Source organism: Falco cherrug, chromosome 2 (assembly GCF_023634085.1).
Source record: "Falco cherrug isolate bFalChe1 chromosome 2, bFalChe1.pri, whole genome shotgun sequence".
NCBI classification, from domain to species: Eukaryota; Metazoa; Chordata; class Aves; order Falconiformes; family Falconidae; genus Falco; species Falco cherrug.
This window is the reverse complement of record NC_073698.1, coordinates 2303101-2324182: the sequence shown is the minus strand read 5'-3', so window position 1 is coordinate 2324182 and position 21082 is coordinate 2303101. Positions and strand designations below refer to the sequence as shown.

At 43.8% G+C, this 21082-nt stretch overlaps 1 protein-coding gene across 4 annotated transcripts in view; it reads right to left on the bottom strand.

Moving 5' to 3' along the window:
• Nucleotides 1-248: 248 nt before the first annotated feature.
• The window catches only part of LOC106631740 (uncharacterized), a 28767-nt gene continuing 7933 nt past the window's right edge, over nucleotides 249-21082 (bottom strand). For 2 of the 4 annotated variants that reach the window (XR_008731064.1, XR_008731063.1), the window contains exons 2-3: nucleotides 6953-15489; nucleotides 4174-6869 (exon numbers count right to left, since the gene is read on the bottom strand). Coding sequence is in view for 1 of the 4 variants with exons in the window: in XM_055702984.1 (XP_055558959.1) it covers nucleotides 6630-6869; nucleotides 8470-9270 (1041 nt within the window). In the remaining 3 variants the exon portion in view is untranslated. Of the gene's footprint in view, nucleotides 1139-4173; nucleotides 6870-6952; nucleotides 15490-21082 lie in introns of those variants that run through there. The other 2 variants (XR_008731065.1, XM_055702984.1) reach the window with 2 other exon arrangements.

Here is a 21082-nt window from a genome sequence, read left to right as displayed (position 1 = left end):
TTGCTTAGTAAATTAGGCTGCTAGCTTACTAAAGAAAATAATACTACAAATACTATTTCTTGTTTTCTGGCTTATTAACAGATGTTGATTATGTCAGTCATATGTTGCTACAGAACCGAGTTGCTATCAATTTTTATTATTAACACAGGGATACAAGTGTGAAGACTTTGATAGGATGTGTTATGTGAATCTGAGTTAATTCACAAAAGCATACAAAACTTAAACCCAAAAATCTGCAGCAGAGCCAGGGGCGGGATGCCTTTAGTCTCTTTCTCACAGATGGGAAACTTTGGGCCATGACTCAAAAGTATTACAGGATTTATTATAATTATTTTAACCACCTTATTGATGTTTGCCTTATGTCTCCCATGCCTTATTTCCTGTATTCAGCGTTTAGTTGATTGTAACATAAATCAGGTCATGGTCACCCAGCTACACACAACCTTTGCCTCATCACAGTTAACAAGCAAAAAAGAGGAAGACAGAGAATTATTTGACCTAACAAGAGATGAGAGAACAGCTAGGTGTTGTGAAGGAGCGTAAGAAAGATGAACATGGTTATCTAGTGATAAATAGGTGTCTGTATGCTTATAGTGATACATAACTATGTAACTACGTGAATGAATTCTGCCCTGAGCCTGGTGATACATGCAGCTGTGGTTTGTGTCCAGGCTCAGAGATGTAAATATGGGCTTCTATGTTACGGTGAAGTGTCTCTGGTTGCATGTAGTCAAAAAAAAAAGAGGAAAATTAAGGGAATGACCCAAGAGGTACGTTCAGAGAAATCATGTTATGTTTTGAACTTTTTGAAAATGTCTGTCAACAATGCGATGCCTCACATTGTGCAACACTTTGTGTCAATTGGTGACAAACAGCAAAAGCACATAGGCATCTTACTACGTATGAAAGACCCTCATACCAGGCATTAGTCCAGACCGATGAATTGTTAACTTGGGGGAGAGGTTATGCTTGTGTTTCTACAGATGAAGGTCCGCGATGGATACCCGCTCGCTGTGTGCGGCCTGAGCTTAACGTGCCGGACCATGGGACCGCTGCTGCCACCGGTCAACCCAACAACTGATGTGTGGTCTCCTTACTGAACCAGTTCTTGTTTGGTGTGCACTTCCTTGAAACTGACCTGCAGACATTGTTGCAAAAAAGTGAATGTATGTGAGGAATGAAGAATCTTACTGAAAGCCTTGATATTTGAGATAATTGATTACCTCTGTATAACGTTAATCCAAAATAAGTTGATATTGTTTACACTTTGAATTCAATAGCTGTTTTTATGTAGATGCTAGTGTAACAGAAGGCTATGATAGGAACATATAACAGCGGTTCTTCTCTTATCCAGAGCAACAGCAGGGAAAACATTAAAGAGTTAAATCTTTTTTTTTAGTTAAAATTTAGATTAATTAATTAATCTAAATTAGTTAAATCTTGTTTGTTAGGCAGTTAAGAATGTGAGTCAAATTTACCACTATTACATACAAAACAGAACAACTATTAGCCTTTTGTTGTTGGCTCAAGGACATGGCTGTGAGGATATTGATGGCATGTGCTGCATGAATCTCTCCGACCATTCAGAATCGGTTCATGCCAGTATTCAACAGCTTAAAGCTGGAGTCTTTAAACTTTCACAAGACGATAGCTGGGATTGGTTGGATAAACTTTTTGGAGGATGGGGGTTGTCGCGATGGTTAAGGAGTTTAGTGAAGACAATTGTTTATGCCTTGGCCGTTTTTGTCTTCTTGTTACTCTTTTTGCCCTGTTTGTTGCAGTGCCTACAAAAGTGGGTAGCACGCTCTATGAAGAAAGTTTTTTGTGCAACAGGAAGGGGGAGATGTGGGACAAGGCCTGAGGAGCAAGTCTCCAAATACTGTCCAACTGATAAGCAGGGATGTGCTGGAACTTGTAAGCCACAAACCCTGGGAGGACAAGGAGGGTAATAGATAACTACCGACAGAATGTTGACTGAGGAGTCATACCGAGATAAGATGTTGAAATGAGGAACAGATGGTGCCAAAGGAGAAGTAACAAGTTGCACAACGAAGGCTTAAATGCTATTGTGGAAACTCACTTAAACTGTCCTTGTTTGTTGTTACCCAATCACGGATTGCCTAGTATGCAATGCTTAGCTTAAAGAACCAATCTGTTTAAAATACACAGCTACTGAAAACATATATAAACTCAAGATTGTGTACAATAAATCGACATCTTGCTTGCATCAAGCTGTGTCCCGTCTCTCAGTTGCAGCACCCCACATGACGTGAAGTCAACCAGGACTGACGGGACCCGCAGCGCCGTGCGGTGGAAGCTTTTGCATTTTTCTTTACTTTATTTTTCCTCCCTCTCTCTCCATTTCCTGCCTTTAAACAAGCAGTTATTTTTCTACCATTAAACCTCGTTTTTTTACTGCATATGACCTTGTTTGTGTATGAATCTCACTCTGAAAATAATGAAGAATCTCCCCAGACCAGACCATTCCAGGCCTGGACACCTCCCCATCCCTCTGGGTGAGGGGGAGTGAGCAAGCGGCTGCGTGGTACCTGGTTGCCGGCCGGGGTTAAACCTCGACACACCCCCAAGTTCATGTACCAAGCAGGACGCCCCGTGATATGGAACCTCCCTTTGGCTAGTTTGGGCCAGCTGTCCTGGCTGTGTCCCCTCCCAACGTTTTCTGCCCCTCCAGCCCTCTGGCTGGCAAGGCTTGAGAAACTGAAAAGTCCTTGACTTAGTATAAACATCACCCAGCAACAACTAAAAACATCAGTGCGCTATCAACATTGTTCTCGCGCCAGAGCCACAACACAGCACTGATCCAGCTGAAACCAGGACACCCTCACAGTGAAAAAGTGTTTCCTGAGGTTCAGAGGGAAACTCCTGTGGTTCAGCTGGCACCCGTTGCCTCATACCCTGTGAATTAAAGAGGATGCAACAGTCTGTAGCGAACCACACAGGTCCGTGTGTTTTCTTCCAGCGCCCAACTGAAGGGCAAGCACAGGGCAGCGCCAGGCAAACACGTTGGTTCCTTTCAGGGACAGACAGACGACTGTCTTGCACTTCACACAACACTGCCCGCCACTCCTGGGTGGACGGCTGGGCAGCGCGACACGTCCTCAGTGCCAAAGTTGTGAAAGGTCCCCTTCCAGGAAACTCCCCAAACTTCTTTCTTCCAGAATAGCCTTCAAACCCGCAAATCTCGGCAAGTACCACCCAAACTCTTTAACAGAGAGCAGAGCGTAGGACGTGCTGCTTTTAACTCTCTTCTAACCCCTGCTGAGCTGCTGTTCTTCACATCCTACAGCTACTTTATTTGCTTCCCCAGCGCTACCGACTCTTGTTTTCTGTTTCATTTTTATTCTTTATTTAGTTGTGTCTTCTCATTTGACCGCTGGAAAAGCGGGATCACATGGATGCAGCACCAACTCCAGGCACCAGCCTTGGTGATGTCATGGACGCATCACAGTGGGGACTGCTCGTGGCTGGCCACCTCACCAAGGGGTCGGTGACACGGCTGCCCCACCTCAGGGCTGTGCTGGCTCAGACCGCCAGACAAGGCAGGTGAGCAACAGCTGCGAGGAGCAGGCACCGAGGGGAGGGCAAGGGGGCTGGGGCTGACCACAGGGGTGGAGCGTGACTTCTCTTTTGTTGTTTCTCCTGGGAATTGCAGCCAGACTCTTGGAAAAGGACGCAGCAAGAGCACGGCTCCTCTCCTTTCTCAGCTCATCACTTGGCGCGAGAGTTCTCGGCGTTCTACAGGACAGGTAAGACAGGCCTGGCTTCTAGCCCATCCTGGTTTTTCTGGGAGCCTCCCGACACCATAGGCAAAGGTAGCTTCACAACCCTCTCCCCTGGGTAGCCCAGGGCTGGGCACCAGCCCCGGGGATGTCCCGTCCCGTCCATGCCACAGCAGGCAGAACAGCAGCAGTGGCCCATGTCATGGTGGCTAAGGGACAGCCTTGGTCCAGGGCACGTGTCGCCTGGCTCTCTGGGGTCCATATGATAGACAGCCTTGGCGCAAGGCCGGCCCTGTTCCAGGCAGGGCAGCTAGGGCTGCTCATGGTGATAGAGAGTGGCTGCTGACGTCCTTGCTTCTCCTGTCCTTGACAGCCACACCCTGGATGAGAGTGTTACCGAAATCTCGGAATGAAGAACTTATCGACACCAATGTGATGTAGATAAGCAGACACTTCTTTATTAACGGCCGGGTGCGTGAGCGAGTCCTCTCACGATCAACGCACGCCAGGTCCCAAAATCAGACACCATATATAGAACTTATTCATACATGTTCATTAAATATTCATGCATAACCATGATATTTCCCATAAATCATTAACATATTCTCCTCCTAGATCCGATTCTGCGCAGTAGAGCTTAGAAAGGTCTAGAAATGGGTCTGGGGTACGATCTGGGTAGGTGGTATATGAGTGGGTGGTCGCGATCTCCCCCTGCCGGAGCTACCTTTTACTAAAGTTCACGATTTCTTGGCAGGTAACTACAAGCTGTTCCAGTCGACTCTCCCCGGTTTCCATTAATCTCATATTCTGACATTTCAAGACACCTCTACATACAGAAGACTGGTCAAACAAAAAGAAACCTTTCAAACCCTAAAGTTATCACCTGAGTTTTAACAATGGCTCTAGCCCCTTCTTCTAGCCTTGGTACAGCATGTACAGAAGATCTCATAACAACTTTTACTGTGCAGCTATAAGTTTCATTAAAAACATTTCTTATCCTTCTATTTTTCAATTTTATAAAATGATTTTATAAAATCAATTAATCAAATAAAGTCAATCAATCTTAACTTATTAACAAATCGATAACATTTCCCCCCTTTAAAAGTGCTGAAAATCATTCTTTCAGTACTTTCACATTATTTACATATCATTTGTTTCAACATATCTCGGTGATGGATCATGTCTTGATAAAATAGTTGGTACTTCTCTCATAATCATACCAGTGACTGCAATTCTATTGGTAAACTGTTTCTTCAAACATGCATATACTAGCATGCTCATCAAAAACACAACTAGTAACAGAAACAAAGTCTTAATTATAGATTGTATCCAAGAGCTCAAATTCCATCCCAGTTTGTTAAAAATTTTCCCAAGCCAATCTTCTGACATATCCTGTTGAATTGTTTCAGTTTCTTTTTCAATTTTTCCTAATAGGTCTAGATCATGTTCCACACCCTGAGTGACATTTGGAATGTGGATACAACAGTGGTCCAGTTTATCCTTGAGATATCCACATACTCCATGTTCTTTAAGTAGGAGCATATCTAGTGCCATTCTATTTTGTAAAGTCATTCTGGAGGTCGCCTGTAATTATATATTCAATTCCTTAAACCCCTTTTTGTTAACGTTTGCTAATTTTTCCACTTGACCAGTTAACTGATAGAGCCATGCTCTGTTTCTATATGAAGCTATAGGATTTAAAAGTGATTCAAGTCCCCCACCAGTTTTCACTCCTGTAAATGGTTCATTCCAAATATCATCATTTATCTCAGATCTCTTTATTCGTTTCAATTCTAAATTCTCTAAGGATCCTTTAAATGGTGATTTCTTCCAAATTGGACACAATGTTGGCATGCCTGAAGTGATTTGTTTCACCTTACCATCTAATGGTAAGTGAGTTGTCCAGGTTCCAGCACTTAATGCCCAAACTAAATGTCCTGGACTTCGAATAGTAGTTTTACTACAACTAAACAAAGTTCCTTTTCTAACTGTAAAAGTGCTGGTTAAATTGAGAGTGTTCTTAAGACCTCGACAAAAACAACCGTATTTCAAAACAGTGGCCTACGGAGGAATTCTTTGGATTACTAAGTCTGCGTTACTGCAATCATACACTTCTTCACATTTCCACCATGGCACTACTTTATTTTCCTTCTCTCCCGATGAAGTTGACCTATCATCTACCCAGGGTAATACTAAAAAAACCTTTCCATCCCAGGTAAAACACCAAGAAGTTCTTGCTATATACTGAAAATGAGAAAATATGGACATAGACCATATAGAGTCCCATTGTTCTACTAATTGGGTACCTTGGCCAGTTTTGTTACACTTCCATTTCATGATACTTCTGCTCACATTGGTTTTAAGTTGTTCATCATAAGAACACCATCCTAACTGGGGATTTGGACCCCCAGGAAGAAGAACTCAAGCTATGGCACTAGGTCGGGATCCTGTTATAAAATCATAATTCAATAGTTTGTTTGGGTTGGGTTTTTTTTGGTTTTTTTTTTTGTTTTTTTTACAATCTGTTTCTTTACCTGGTGACTTCCACTGTTTTCTAATAACCTTTACTTGTTCATACCATTGAGTTACTGGCCTTTGTTCACAATAGGTGGTCTCATTTTTATATTCCAGATTGGTCAGATCCATGGTTAAAATTCCTCATGGAATAGATTCACCTACTGCCCTCGGTATTGGCAAACAAGCAGCGATCTGCGTGCCATTTTGTAAATTGGCAAATTCTTTAATCAATCCTACCATCAAATTTTCCTCAGCCATTTGTTTGGGAATGTCAATTACTTGTTCTGTTTCTATTTGTCTTTTGTTCCTGTCCACCAAGTCAGCCCATGATCCCACCAACACTACCGACCAAAATAAAATCCAATATAAAAATTAGACATCTTTCAGTGTCAATTTTAAAGTCTCTGGGTCACGATTGACAATCTTCCACGGAGTAGGTGCTTTCTTCACTTGAGTATAATGTATCCAAGCGTCTGATTCTGCTATCTTGATAGCTGTAAAAGTGGTTAGCAGTATCTGGAAAGGTCCTCTCCAGTGCTCCTGCAAAGGTTCGGAGGTCCAGGTCTTCACATAGACATAGTCTCCTGGTTGGAAATCACGCACTGAATTTTCCTGGAATAAAGGTCTATTCCAAATTACTGCACACCAAATCGCAGCCAAAGTTTTCCTTAGAAAAAGCAAATAGTTATACACACCTTGTTTTCCTTTTACATGTGTCGCGACGGAGGGAAGACACAGTCGCTCAATATGAGTGATCAGCAGACTTCCTTTATTGTCTCTTACAGTCACCTTTTATGCCTTGTTATAATTAGCTCATACATATTACAAAAGTTAAGCTCATTATTGGTTAGTTGCCTAAATACCAAGCCCGCCCCTAGTTTCTCTTCTGTAGTTATCTGTTCCCACCTGCAACGTTCTTTTCCCACCAAAATCTTCCTGTTATTGTGTAACAAGGACAGCCAAAGACAGTGTATTTTGCTTTACTTCAGATCAGCTGAGAGCCATGTGCATTTTTGTCCAGCCAGCTGGACTATGTCTATGTGACCCTTTTCAGCTAGCCAGTTATCCACATACATGTATGTTTAGATTTGGTTCTAGAGACTCATATGGTTTTCCATATAATAATTCATAAGGACTGACTGAGGTTCCACTCTGGCTGTACCCTGATTCATAATAATGCCAATGGAAGCGCCCGAGGCCACTTTAGACTGGTTTCTTGACAAATTTTACTTATTTGTCGTTTCAAAGTTTGATTCATCCTTTCCACTTTCCCACTAGATTGTGGCCTCCAAGATGAATGTAAATCCCAATTAATACCCAATACTTTGCTAACACTTTGGACTACTTCAGCAACAAAGCGTGGACCTCTGTCAGAGGAAATTCCAATAGGAACTCCAAATCTCGGAATTACTTCTTGTAATAACCACTTTACAACCTTTTTTGCTTGGGTGGTGTGACAGGGAAGGGCTTCTGGCCATCCTGTAAAAGTATCAACCCCTACCAAGATGTACCGGTACCCATTTTGTCTAGGCAGCTCTGAAAAATCTACTTGCCAATAATCTCAAGGTTCTGTACCAGACTTCAGCCTACCCATTTGAACCTTCTTCTTAATCGTTGGATTATTTTTCAAACATACCTCACATTTTGCAGTTACTATGCAGTTACTATTCCCAACATTTTAACTGATATTACTTGCTTTCGTAAAGATGTTACTAAGGCTTCTGCCCCCCAGTGACATTCTTGATGTCTCGTTTGAATTATCTCTCTCATCAAAAGAGGTGGAATTACTACCTGTCCGTTAGGAGTTACCCACCATCCTGCTAAGTTTTTCTTAGCATTTAATAACTGACCCAATTTGTCATCTTCCTCTGAATATCTCGGGTTTTCCCTAGGAAGGGTTACTGCTTTAGAAGGAATTACTGCCATTTGCAATGCTTCTTTCTTTGCTACCTTTTTTTGCTGTTCTATCAGCTAAATTATTCCCAGCTATTATTTTTGTATTCCCAGTCTGGTGTGCCTTACAGTGCATGATTGCTACTTGATCTGGCTTTTGAACTGCTTGCAATAATCGTAAAATTTCTGTTTGATGCTTAATGTTTGATCCTTGAGAGGACAATAACCCCCTCTCTTTCCACAAAGCTCCATGGACATGCACTACCCCAAAGGCATATTTTGAATCAGTCCAGATATTTACTCTCTTGTCTTTGCTTACCTCTAAGGCTCGAATTAAAGCGATGAGTTCTGCCTTTTGGGCTGATGTGGTACTCGCCAATGCTCCTGCTTCTATAACTGTGGTCTCTGTTGTTACCGCGTATCCGGCGTATCGGACTCCTTGTTCCATAAAGCTGCTTCCATCAGTATACAATTCCCAGTCTGGTCGCTCCAATGGCACATCCTTCAGATCTTCACGACTGGAATAAACATACTCGATGGTAGCCAAGCAATCGTGTTCCAGTCGTCCTTCTTCCTGTACGGAACTTAAAAACACTGCAGGATTTACCAGGTTAGCTGTCTTTAGAATCACATCATCCTGTTCAGTCAATACCACCTGGTATTTCATCATTCGGCTGGGGGACAGCCAATGTCCCCCCTTCTGTTCTAGGACAGTTATCACCATGTGTGGAACATAGACTGTTATTGTTCTTCCCAAAGTCAATTTCCGAGCTTCTTGTATGAGCATCACTGTTGCGGCCACTGCTCGAAGGCAGTTTGGCCACCCTTTACTCACTGTGTCCAGTTGTTTAGAGAAATATCCGACTGGTCGTTTCCAGCTTCCTGTCCTCTGGGTTAACACGCCCAGTGCAAGGTGTTGTCTTTCATGGACAAACAGCTGGAAATCTTTGGTTAGATCCGGCAGTCCCAAGGCAGGTGCAGACATTAGGGCACGTTTCAACTCTACAAAAGCCTTTTGTCGTTGTGGGCCCCATACAAAGGGAGAGTTCTTTTGGGCCTCGCACAGCGGTTTAGCTATTAGCCCATAGTTCATGATCCAAAGGCGACACCACCCAGTCATGCCCAAAAATGCTCCGAGTTCATGAATATTTCTCGGCTCAGGTACACCACAAAGAGCTTCTTTGCGATTTTTTCCTCATTGTTGTTGTCCTTTTGAAATCTCAAAGCCGAGATATATCACAGTCTGGCAGGCTATTTGGGCTTTCTTCCTGGATACCTTATACCCATTTAGTCCCAGGAAATTCAAAAGGTCAATAGTCACCTGTATACAAATAAATCTTTCTTCTGTAGCAATCAATAGATCATCCACATATTGTAAAAATAAATGCCCAGGTCTTGATTTATCCTGTTTCCAGATTTCAAATTCCTTTGCTAAATGATTGCCAAAAATAGTTGGACTGTTTTTAAATCCTTGGGGTAATCTAGTCCATGTCAACTGCATCTTTCGCCCAGTTTGAGGATTTTCCCACTCAAAAGCAAACAGTTTTCTGGTTTCCTTTTCCAAAGGTATACAAAAGAAAACATCTTTTAAATCAAGCACTGTAAACCACTGATAATTCTCCCTCAATGCTGTTAACAGTGTATAAGGGTTTGCTACTACAGGATAAATATCCTTAACTATCTGATTTACTGCTCTCAAGTCTTGTACCAGTCTCTATTCACCCGAGGGTTTTCTGACTGGTAAAATAGGAGTATTATACTCAGATTCACATTCTTCCAAAATTTTATACTCCAAAAATTTATCAATCAATTTCTTCAATTCCTGTCTCACTTCTGGTTTGATTGGATATTGTTTAATTCTCACGGTTCCTGCGCCTTCCTTCAAATCTATTTTAACAGGTTCTGCTAGTTTCAATTTACCAGGAATATTTGTTTCCCATACAGTAGGGATCACTGCCAAATCCACCTCCGGTGGAATTTCTTGTTCCTTTACCTTTTCTTGTATCATCAGGATTTCTCCCGTTTTTGACTCAGGTATTTTCAAGAAAAGTTCTCCTTCGTCAAAAACAATCTGTGCATTTAATTTGGATAACAAATCTCTTCCTAAGAAGGGTATCGGACATTCTGGTACATACAAAAATTCAGGTGTAATTATCTTATTTCCAAATTTCAAATCCAGGGGTTGCAGGAATGGCCTGGTTTTGTTCCAGTTTTTCCTTTACAGGTATTTAATAAAAAAATGTCGCTCCTGTATCCACTCCCAACCTCACAATTTAAACAACATTTTTTTCCACTTTCTTATTATCAGAAGTTATAGCCACTACCAAATTATCTCTAATAATTAGCTTACATTCATCCTGCCAATCCTTTCTTTGTCTTAAATAAAAAAAACAAATCCACATCTGGCATTTTATTCCATTTCCCTTCTCTTTTACAATACAGCATTAACTGCAAAATAGTGTTATAATTCAGTGTCCCATTCGTGGGCCACTTTTCCTCATCATCCAATATATACAAAGGCCACCAATTATTACAGTACTCAAATTATTACAATACTCAATCACCTGGCTCTTTTGCAGATCATCCTGTAAATTTCCCCAATGTGCCAATAAACATCCCAACAAAGAATTTTTCGGGATTTTGTCATTTACAGCAAGATTGCCCATGCTTTGACTTTTAAACAACCGAGTTAACTTAGTTGCCATGGTGTAATTACTCACAGTACAATACACAATTATTCAACTCTGTCACTCCGATCCGCGGATCCACACTCCACACTCGCTTTCGTTCTCAATTACACGTCTCACCCTTACAGCCACACTCACACTTTCCCACAGTTACTTTAAACAAACCTATAACACAATATTATACCTCTTCATTTTCTTCTTAATACACAAACTCACAAAACAACAAAAAAACCCCAAAAACCTCTTCTAACTTCTTGTTAGAGGCACTACCTTAGAGAACACTATAGCATATAGTTTCTCTTGTCTACACTTTTGTCCAACCCTGCAACAGCTTTCGCTTATGTCTTACGGGCAGACTCCTAGTCCTACCCTGCGCAGCTCTTTCACCGCCTCTGACAGGCAGACTTACTCAGTGGGACTCCAACCCACTGGTGGGACTCCATCCCACTCCTTCCCATACACTTATTTTAGTGGGACTCCTACCCACTTCCTCTAGTGCACTTACTTACTTACTTTAGTGGGACTCCAACCCACTTACTACAATTAAAAAAAAGAAGTGTCTTACCAAAAATGCAGGGAACGTCGCCAAGAGCCTTACGGATCGGGGATCGACGGGTATCCCCGAGAAATCCTCGGTGCCGGCTGGAACCGATCAGGTCCCCGACTCCTCCGGTCTCCTTCAGCGAGGTCCCATCTGGGGTGCCAAAACTGTTACCGAAATCTCGGAATGAAGAACTTATCGACACCAATGTGATGTAGATAAGCAGACACTTCTTTATTAACGGCCGGGTGCGTGAGCGAGTCCTCTCACGATCAACGCACGCCAGGTCTCAAAATCAGACACCATATATAGAACTTATTCATACATATTCATTAAATATTCATGCATAACCATGATATTTCCCATAAATCATTAACATATTCTCCTCCTAGATCCGATTCTGCTCAGTAGAGCTTAGAAAGGTCTAGAAATGGGTCTGGGGTACGATCTGGGTAGGTGGTATATGAGTGGGTGGTCGCGATCTCCCCCTGCCGGAGCTACCTTTTACTAAAGTTCACGATTTCTTGGCAGGTAACTACAAGCTGTTCCAGTCGACTCTCCCCGGTTTCCATTCATCTCATATTCTGACATTTCAAGACACTTCTACATACAGAAGACTGGTCAAACAAAAAGAAACCTTTCAAACCCTAAAGTTATCACCTGAGTTTTAACACTGGTTCTAGCCCCTTCTTCTAGCCTTGGTACAAGACGTACAGAAGATCTCATAGCAGGTGGGCAAAAAGACGGCTACAGCACCCACCGTGCCCGTACGCCACCCAGCTCCCACAGGCAGCTCAAAGGTGCCTGCACACGTGGACAACGGGAGCACCACAGAGCCTGCCGTACCTGTACCCCGACATCCTACAGACAGCCAGAAGGTGCCTTCGTACATGGACAAGGGCAGAGCTAGAGCACCCACCCTGCCTATACGCCACCCAGCTCCCACAGGCAGCTCAAAGGTGCCCACAGCCTGCGACAAAGGGACCTCTGCAGCAACAACCCCCTCTCTGCCATGCCGGGGTCCCACAGGAAAAGGGACGCAACACGCAGCCGTGGAAGAGTGGATCCCAGTAACACACGCGCTACCTGCAGTGTGTCTTCATTCCACAGTTCAGAAGAAGGTGCCCACAGCCATGGGCAAAGAGGGCGCCGCACCATCTACCTGATCTACACCCCATCCAGTTCCCACAGGCAGCTCAAAGGTGCCTGCAGGATTGGGCAACGGAACTTTGCAGCAACCACCACCTCTCTACCATGTCATGGTCCCACAAGCAGCTGGAAGGAACACGATACCATGGACAAGGGGACCTCTGCAACAGCCACTGTAGCTGTACCCTCTCACCATCCAACAGACAGCAGGAAGTACACACAAGAGTATCTGGAGTTCCAGATGAAATTAAATCATTCTTCTCTTATTCCTTCCAAGTATTTTCAGATCCTTCTCTTTACGCTGAACAGAGGCATTCGTTCTCAGTGTTCAGCACTACCTCATACACAAGCTGGCCTTATTCCAACTTCGATACTTTTTTTAAGGTAATTGGACAGTAAAGTACAAAGGTTTGCTCTTTAGAGGCAGGTGCCAAGAAACACCATTATCTTCACGGAATCCTGACAGAATTCTGTTCCAGATACCGCTTTAATATTTTTCCTGAAAACCAAGGTTGCCTGAGGGGACAGTCCAGGCTGTGGGACCTATGGCAATTTGGAAGGCCAGTAACACAGAGAGAATGATTTGTCCATTTCTGTACCTCACAAGCACTAGGAATTCACGAATTCCCTATTTAGGGAATTAAGTTGTAAATGAAGGATTAGACTGAAATAATTCAGGACATTTCCTTCAAAGACCAAAGTATCCCTTTAATAAACTGCTACTGGCTTATATTACCCGACACAAATACATCTGGAGCTAGGCTCATTTTCCTCCGGTCCTGTCACAGGCACATGTCGCTTGTCCTAAGAGAGGTCTCAGGACTAGTTTTTGAAAGGCAATCGGACACCTGAGGTTAGCTTTGTCCCAAAGAGTCGCTCCCTAAGGGAACACACCGGAGAGACACCATAGTGGAACGACCTACTGCTGGCTGATATCAGTAAAGCTTCCAACTTGCCAGCCAGCGAGAGGGCTGGAGGGGCATGGGAAACTGGGAGGGGACATGGCCAGGATGCTGGCCCAGACTAGCCAAAGGGGTATTCCATACCGTATGACGTCACGCTGAGTATATAAACTCTGGGGGAAGGAGGAGGAAGGGGGGCACATTTGGCATTATGGCGTTTGTCTTCCCGAGTAATCGTTAGGCGTGATGGAGCCCTGCTGCCCTGGGGATGGCTGAGCCCCTGCCTGCCCATGGGAAGCGGTGAATGAATTCCTTGCTTTGCTTTGCTTGCGTGTGCGGCTTTTGCTTTACCTATCAAACTGTTCTTGCCTCAACCCTTGAGTTTTACATTCCTTTCCGATTCTCCTCCCCATCCCTCTGGGTGAGGGGGAGTGAGCAAGCGGCTGCGTGGTACCTGGTTGCCGGCCGGGGTTAAACCTCGACACACCCCCAAGTTTATGTACCAAGCAGGACGCCCCGTGATATGGAACCTCCCTTTGGCTAGTTTGGGCCAGCTGTCCTGGCTGTGTCCCCTCCCAACGTTTTCTGCCCCTCCAGCCCTCTGGCTGGCAAGGCTTGAGAAACTGAAAAGTCCTTGACTTAGTATAAACATCACCCAGCAACAACTAAAAACATCAGTGCGCTATCAACATTGTTCTCACGCCAGAGCCACAACACAGCACTGCATTAGTTACTAAGAAGTTACTAAGAACTTTTGCACATTGGAAGTACTCAACAGGGGAAAAAAAAGTTTGCAGCACTTTGGCAAAGATTCCTAAATACGTTGTAAAACGCAGGATTTTGCACAGAAATAAGCCAGGTCTAAGCTCCTGCCCAAATCTTGCCGAAGTGCCTGGGGCGTCTTTTACAGCGAGAAGCTTTCACCATTCTCTCAAATCTCGAAAGAAAGCAAGCATCCTGATCGGCACAGGACCCAGCTGCAGATTCAGTGCTTTAAAGAAAACTGCCAACCACCTGCAGCAGCTTATACTTTCTTAGGGAAAAAAAATCTCCCACTACCACCGGCATTGCTTCACCTTAGCTCGTGACCTACCACAGCAGTGCATGATAAGATGTCAGGCAACAGAGCTGCACCTATGAATTCATGCCATCCAGCACAGCATTTTAATTGTGCCACTGACTAATCAAGCTGGTCTTAACTGGTCTGTGGTTCCATTTCACCATCTACATTTCAAGGTCACTTTTGGACTCTTGCCACAGCACCGAAATAGATGTTATTTCTCTTGCAAAAACAGAAAGAAAGTGTCCAAATGAGAACATTCAGAGGCACAGCAAGTCAAAAATACTGGACCAGGGGCTGCTTTCCTCCACCCATCAACACAGAGCTCTTGTAGTCGTCATAGAACCAATGTCAAATTCTAGGCTTATAGGACAGACTTTCTGACAGCCAATTTCAAAAGCCTACAGTTAAGCAAAGCTGGTCGTTTGTTGTTTGGGGTTTTTTTGTTGTTGTTTTTTTTAAGCTGCTTCACAACTCTGCCTCACACTGAATTTGTAAGATGCGCTGCCAGATGCAGAGATATCAGGAAGGAAGCAGAGAGAAAGAATCCCTCTCAAAAGGGCAAAGAGATGCTACAAGAGCTCCAGAAGAAGGTGACATCTGCAGAATCAGGTGGTCTGATTTCTTCCACCAAAATACAACCCCAGGTTTAGAAAAAAAAACAGTGACCTTGAACCACAAGAAGCACCATACCCAAGTTATTCTCCGTAACAGTATAAATCAATTTGCAAACTCTCAGCAGCAGCATGACTTCCTTTTCAGGTGAATACATTCACCTGCATGGTCACAAACTTGACTTTAATCTTTTCAACATCCACAAAGTCTGGTGTTGGAACAAACACGCCCAGCTCCTGATGATTCCTCTGCCGTACCAACTGAATGTTTTTCTTCAGTTGTTTCCAAGAACCATCTGCAGTATCAAACTCTTTCAACATCGCCTCAATATGGCTCTTCAACAGCTTCAGAATGCACTTATGCATGGCCTTCTCCAGGACAACATCTGCAACGGGAAAACACAAGTTGAGCTGTCTTCCTCCTCTAGAGCAGAGCCAGCACTAATATAAGCACTCCCAAGAGTGCAGAGCAAGACCTACTTGCTAAGGCTTATTTATTACAGAAGCAGAGTCTCCAGATGTTTGTTAACAAGAAAACAAGAGGCAGAACAGAATCTGTATTCCATTTTCATTTATGACAATGTGGTAAATAAAACAAACAAAAAACCCCACAAGGGCAGACTACAGACTGTCACAACAGAAAAACCCCACAAAACCGAAAACAAAGCAGCATGCCAGCAGCGGCTCCAGTTAACTTTTTCTTTTGTTGGCCAGAAGTCTCTGAGTTTTATTTTACTTTGAGCTTAGACTTTTAATTCCCAAACCTGAAGCATAACACAGTCAAAACCATAACTTTTGTCTGCTTTGGCATGAAAGCCTATCCTTTTTTGCATAGTTTCCCTCAGAAACTATAACTCACCCAAGGTCTCAGAAAACTTGGCTCAGCTTTAAGATCTTTATGATGCTGGACAGATTACAGGCATGAAACTATACACGAAAACCAAGCTGTGTTCATCCAGCTTCGGATTTCATCATGCAAGCTTATATACAGCTTTGTCATCAAGTCTGAAGTTCTTTGTTTGGCAATAGCGTGCACGTGGCACAGTAACCACTTAGTTCTTTTTTTTTTTTATGCTTATTTTACTCACTTTTTCTTTAACAGTCATTCCCCATTTCCAAGGCATGGAACACATCAATAGAGAAAACTCTTTGGTAAATATTTTCTTTGAAAACCTTTACTTTATAAGTCAATTTCCTCTCCCACTCAGCCTCCCATTGACAACATAGCTTACATTAACAATTAGCTTATATTCATTATTTGTACCATAGTGAACCGCCACAAGCACAATAGAAACCAAGGACCCTTCAGCCTGGCCACAGCACAAACACCCCAGCGATGGGGCAGGAGCATAGCCCAGACTAGGCAGATTTATTAGGGGAGCACAGGGACCGAGAGGAGAAAGAGGAGAGGCCGTGTCACTAGATCACGCATTTATACAGGCTAGCAGTGGACATTCCTGCTGCTAGTGGCACCTCAAAGTTTTGTTAAACCTCATGCCCTTTCCAGGTTCTTTGCTGTTCTCGCGTGTTTCTCCTAGACCACAGTCTCTTTTTTTCCTCCCCCTGTCCTGCCCTTTTTGGGGGTGGCTTTTTAGAAATTGCAGGTTATTCCTAAGGCTTGGGATTCACACACACACACACTCCCCTCCAAAAAATCATTACCTACTTTTGTTTTCTTGCTTTTGCTTTATGCTTTCCTTTATTTTACCCTTGTGTTCAACCATTTTTCCTTTTGTGCCTTCAGACTGCTCTTTTCCATACAAACATGCCCTTCACACACTCCTCACCTTACGGTGTCTTTGCTTCACATGTAGCTTTTATTCTGTACTTGTCTGGCAGGCAATTCCCACACATCCAGCTCTGTTGGGAGCTCCCATCTCCCCTGTCCCAATTCTGCTGGGGGTTTAGCAGCTTCTCTTGCTATTTTCCCCTTCCGAGATCCTGACGGAGGTGGCAAAGCCATGTCTGCTTCATTCCCAGATGTTTCAAACACATCTGGGTGCTCTCTCACAGAGCCTGCAGAAACTACTGGAAGGTGGAAAGAGTGAATGTGAAGAGCAGCACTTGCCCTCTGATTTTGTCTATAGCCACCAGTAAAGGCATAACCAGTCTGACACATGGTCTTGATGGCCTGTCACACAGCATGTCCCACCAGGCCAGAGCCACCAAGTATACATAACAAGTGGCAACATTTCAAATGACTGATCTTGGTAGAGCCACACAATCACCACCAACGGCACCACCAAACCCAGCCAGGAAAGCAGAAGCATCACCCTCCTGCACAGTGACAGAAACTGCCTCTCCCTGCTATCAGTGCCACCCTCAGGGCTCAGACGGCAGAAATATTTTTCCACCAAGAAAAAATGCACAAAACTCACCCACTGGTATGTTAGCTAGCTGAATTTCTAGAGGGTACACACAGTTTCACTGATTGTTATTATTATTTTTTTATTTTTTTTTTTACAATTCAGCTTGCTTACTTCATTTATACTGCCTGTTCAGTTTTTTTAAAAAGCGAACACACCAAATGCTTTGCTTGTAAGTGGAACATCGCTGCAGTTTGCCTTCTAACTGCCTGGTCTCATTTAAGTCAAAATTAAAGCAGTTGGTGCCACCAAGCATTGGATTAAAGAAAAGAACTCTCTATGCCCATGTTAACTCCCACAGGAAGTTCTGCACATGACTAGTTAGCATCAGCCATCCTTCGTCTCAATAAAGCGGGGTCATCACCACGTTTGGTCACAGGGGGCTCAAACTGTAAAGAAGTCCGCACAGACCCTCAGAGTCCTTGGTCCAAAAACAAGGGGGCACCTAGCTTGGGATAGGACATCGGAAAACTCAGTACGCTTTTCCGACACTCTTTATAGGCTCCAGGCCGGGGCTGGTTCAGCTGCTGCCTGCAGCATCAGCACAGAGGGAGCTGCAGAAGCCGTCCCGCCCCAGAAGCCATGGGAACCGGACGCGGCAGGCAGGGAAAACTCCTCCACAGAGCCCCAGTCCCTGGTTGGGGCCAGGCTTGTTACCTGTAGGCAAGAAGTAGAAGCCTCAAGCCCCCTGCCCTCAACCCTCGCTTAGTGCTGCTCCCACAGCTTCCCATGCAGATGAGCGGCGCAGGAGGCATTATTTTACATTTGCGGTTCGTCATGGGCTCCAAAAGCAGTGCCTGGAAATCGCTCCAAAATGTACTTGATCACATTCCACAATTACTCTGAAAACTGAAATTTGAAGAGCACAGAGGAACAGAGCGGATAATTCACGTGACTGCTCAAAGCTCTGAACAGGGTCTAAGTACTTATTGCTGAAGGCTGTTCCTAATGGTTTCTGTGCCGTTAAGGCAATTGGGTAAATAAAAACAGGACAGGATATTTAGTAAAGCATCCTTCAGTGCTGTCCAGTGACTATGCTACAGCTAATAGGAAACAAATGAAATAAAGGACATAGCCTCTCTTTGGAATCACAGCCGTAACTGCCTTGGCTCCGTAAGGGCAGACCGAGAGAGACTGGCATTTTAATGCAGCATGTTTGCACAGAACTAGCAAATGAGGAGGTGACTAAGACTAAGATATGACAGTGTGTCTGAGGCGGTTGCTGGTTTTTTAAAACAACAAAAAAAAAAAATCACAACGAAAAAAGCCCACCAAACCAAACAGAAAACCCCCACCCCAAAACAACACACCTTTTATTCTCCCTCATGAATTCTTGGAATAGCCATAGAGAACCATGGAGTTCTGTCCTCAAATTAGAAGTGGCAAATTCCAGCAAGCTGAAGCGGCCAACACCACAGCAAGATTGATAAATACTGGACTTTTTTCTCAATGGTCAATAAACACCCCTATGTATCCTAATTAATAGAAAACCTATATAAACACTTAGATTATTATTAAAGCCTAGAAGGACAGCATTTCTAGTAATCTGGGTCTTAGACCAATATTCAGTGTCAGAAGACACCTATAAGCATGCTTGGGATCAAAGCATCAGGCTGTTTATCTTTTCTACTGAACTGCTGTTACCGCTGCCTTTCAGAGAAAGGCTGTTTCTGGATACACTCCCCCAAATCAATTCCCAGCCAGCAGGTTTCACTGATTAAATACAAAAAATGTATAGGAGGGTCCCCCAGGCAAATCAGCATCTAAGTTCTGAACTGAGGACTGATTTGTTGCATTAACATCTCTGTATACTCTCCAAATCCAAACTGGCAACAAAAATTCTTGTTTACTTTAGCACACACAAAGTGTTCTCAGCTGTCCTCCCAGGTTGCTTAATACTCTCCAGCCAAAACAGCCACTCCTCCGGTTTTGCAGGGCTGGGTGGGGTTTTTTTGTTTGTTTGTTTTTCTAATTGAATGTCATTTGAGCTGAGCACCATGTAGTGTTCCTGAAGTGATACTTATCATTAGCCTCTAGCCTCAAAACGGGAACTGGAAATGCTTTGATAAATTAATTGTAAAGGCAAAAACGCTCGTTTCGTCATGACTTGTGGAAATGCATCTGTATCCTGTGCTGACCTGCTATTTTGTTTTGCTGCAAACCACACAAGTCTGCATCTAGAGAGGACAACGTATTAGTCATCACCAGTGTCCTTCCACAGCCTCTTTACAGCCCTCACTGCCCGAAATTGCAGGCGTGCTCTTGCCTTTCCTGGCTTCAGTTTACCCGTTACCCACTACTGTTGCTCCACTGAGATTACCCGTCAAACTCCAGCCCTAGATTCACATACAAGCCCTGTTTATCACCTACGATAGAAAAACCATCCATCCATAAAAGAAGGGCTCAGTACAAGACTGAACGAGCCTGGGAACCGTCACAAAAAGGCACAGTCCTGCACAAGGAATGTTGCCTGGGAGGCTGAAAGCAGAAGGCTGCTTTAGAACACCACAGTGTGTGGTGTGTATGTGCAGAATACACGACTACGCTGCATTTGCTTTCTTACAGCTCTTCCTGATATCTTGCACATTTATAGACTGGCACGACTGATACGGATCTATTTCAAGACACCTCATGTCAGGATGGCCAGGTGTCCAGCTCTTGGTGGACGTCTACAGTGACACATGCCCCAACCCTTGTGCAGACAAGGGCATCTCCTCCAAAGAAGCAAGGCTCGAAAGTAAGACCCCACACAACCTATCTGCCTTGATAACCTGCACAACCCTGAAAAGAGATGTAGGACTGAAGTGGGCGATAGATAGGTGGTGGTGCCAGAGGCTGAACAACTAGGGAAGAAAGGTCTCCAGAGTAAACTTCCTTTCATTTTACCTGCCTAAAGCACATCAATGAATGACAGAACTATCTATGCTACGTTTGTTCTGCTTTGTGCAGCTGTGGGTTCATTAAAACGTCACAGCAGTGTGGCAAATACGTATCTTTTCTTAAAGAAGAGGTAATAAAGGAGCAGGGAGTAAGTCACAAAGCAAATCAAAGGGATGGCTGGGAAAGGGAGAACCAAATCCTCTGCTCAGCACTTTTAACCGCTGCTTCTTACTTGCCCCATCTGCCTGCTCCTATAGCGAAAGGAGCAGCGGTGAGGGACACATTGGTCAGCCTCAACTCAATATGAAGATACTAGGATGAACCACAGGGTAGGGGAATGGGACACCAAACCAGACGTACAAGCACCTAAAAAGTAACACTCCATCAGAAAACAGTCACCATTTTTTTTTCCCCAAGAGCCAACAGTGGCATACCATTCTAATTCCTTTAAGAGGATAATTGGATCAGTGAAGAAGAGGGAAGCAGGGGATGGGCTGTACCCTAACATTTTTTAAGACCCATAACCCTATTCCATGCAACTTCCCTATAAGCAAACAAGGGAAATACTGTCATGCTGTAATTACCATAAGGTGGGTGGCTTGAACGGGTGTATAAAATACTGCACTTGGAGCCCAATTCTCGACGACTGACTGTCAAACAAGACAAGTATTTGAACAGGGGTCAGCCCTGGGCTTTAGTCTGCTTAGTATCTTCATTCAAAATCTGGATGACA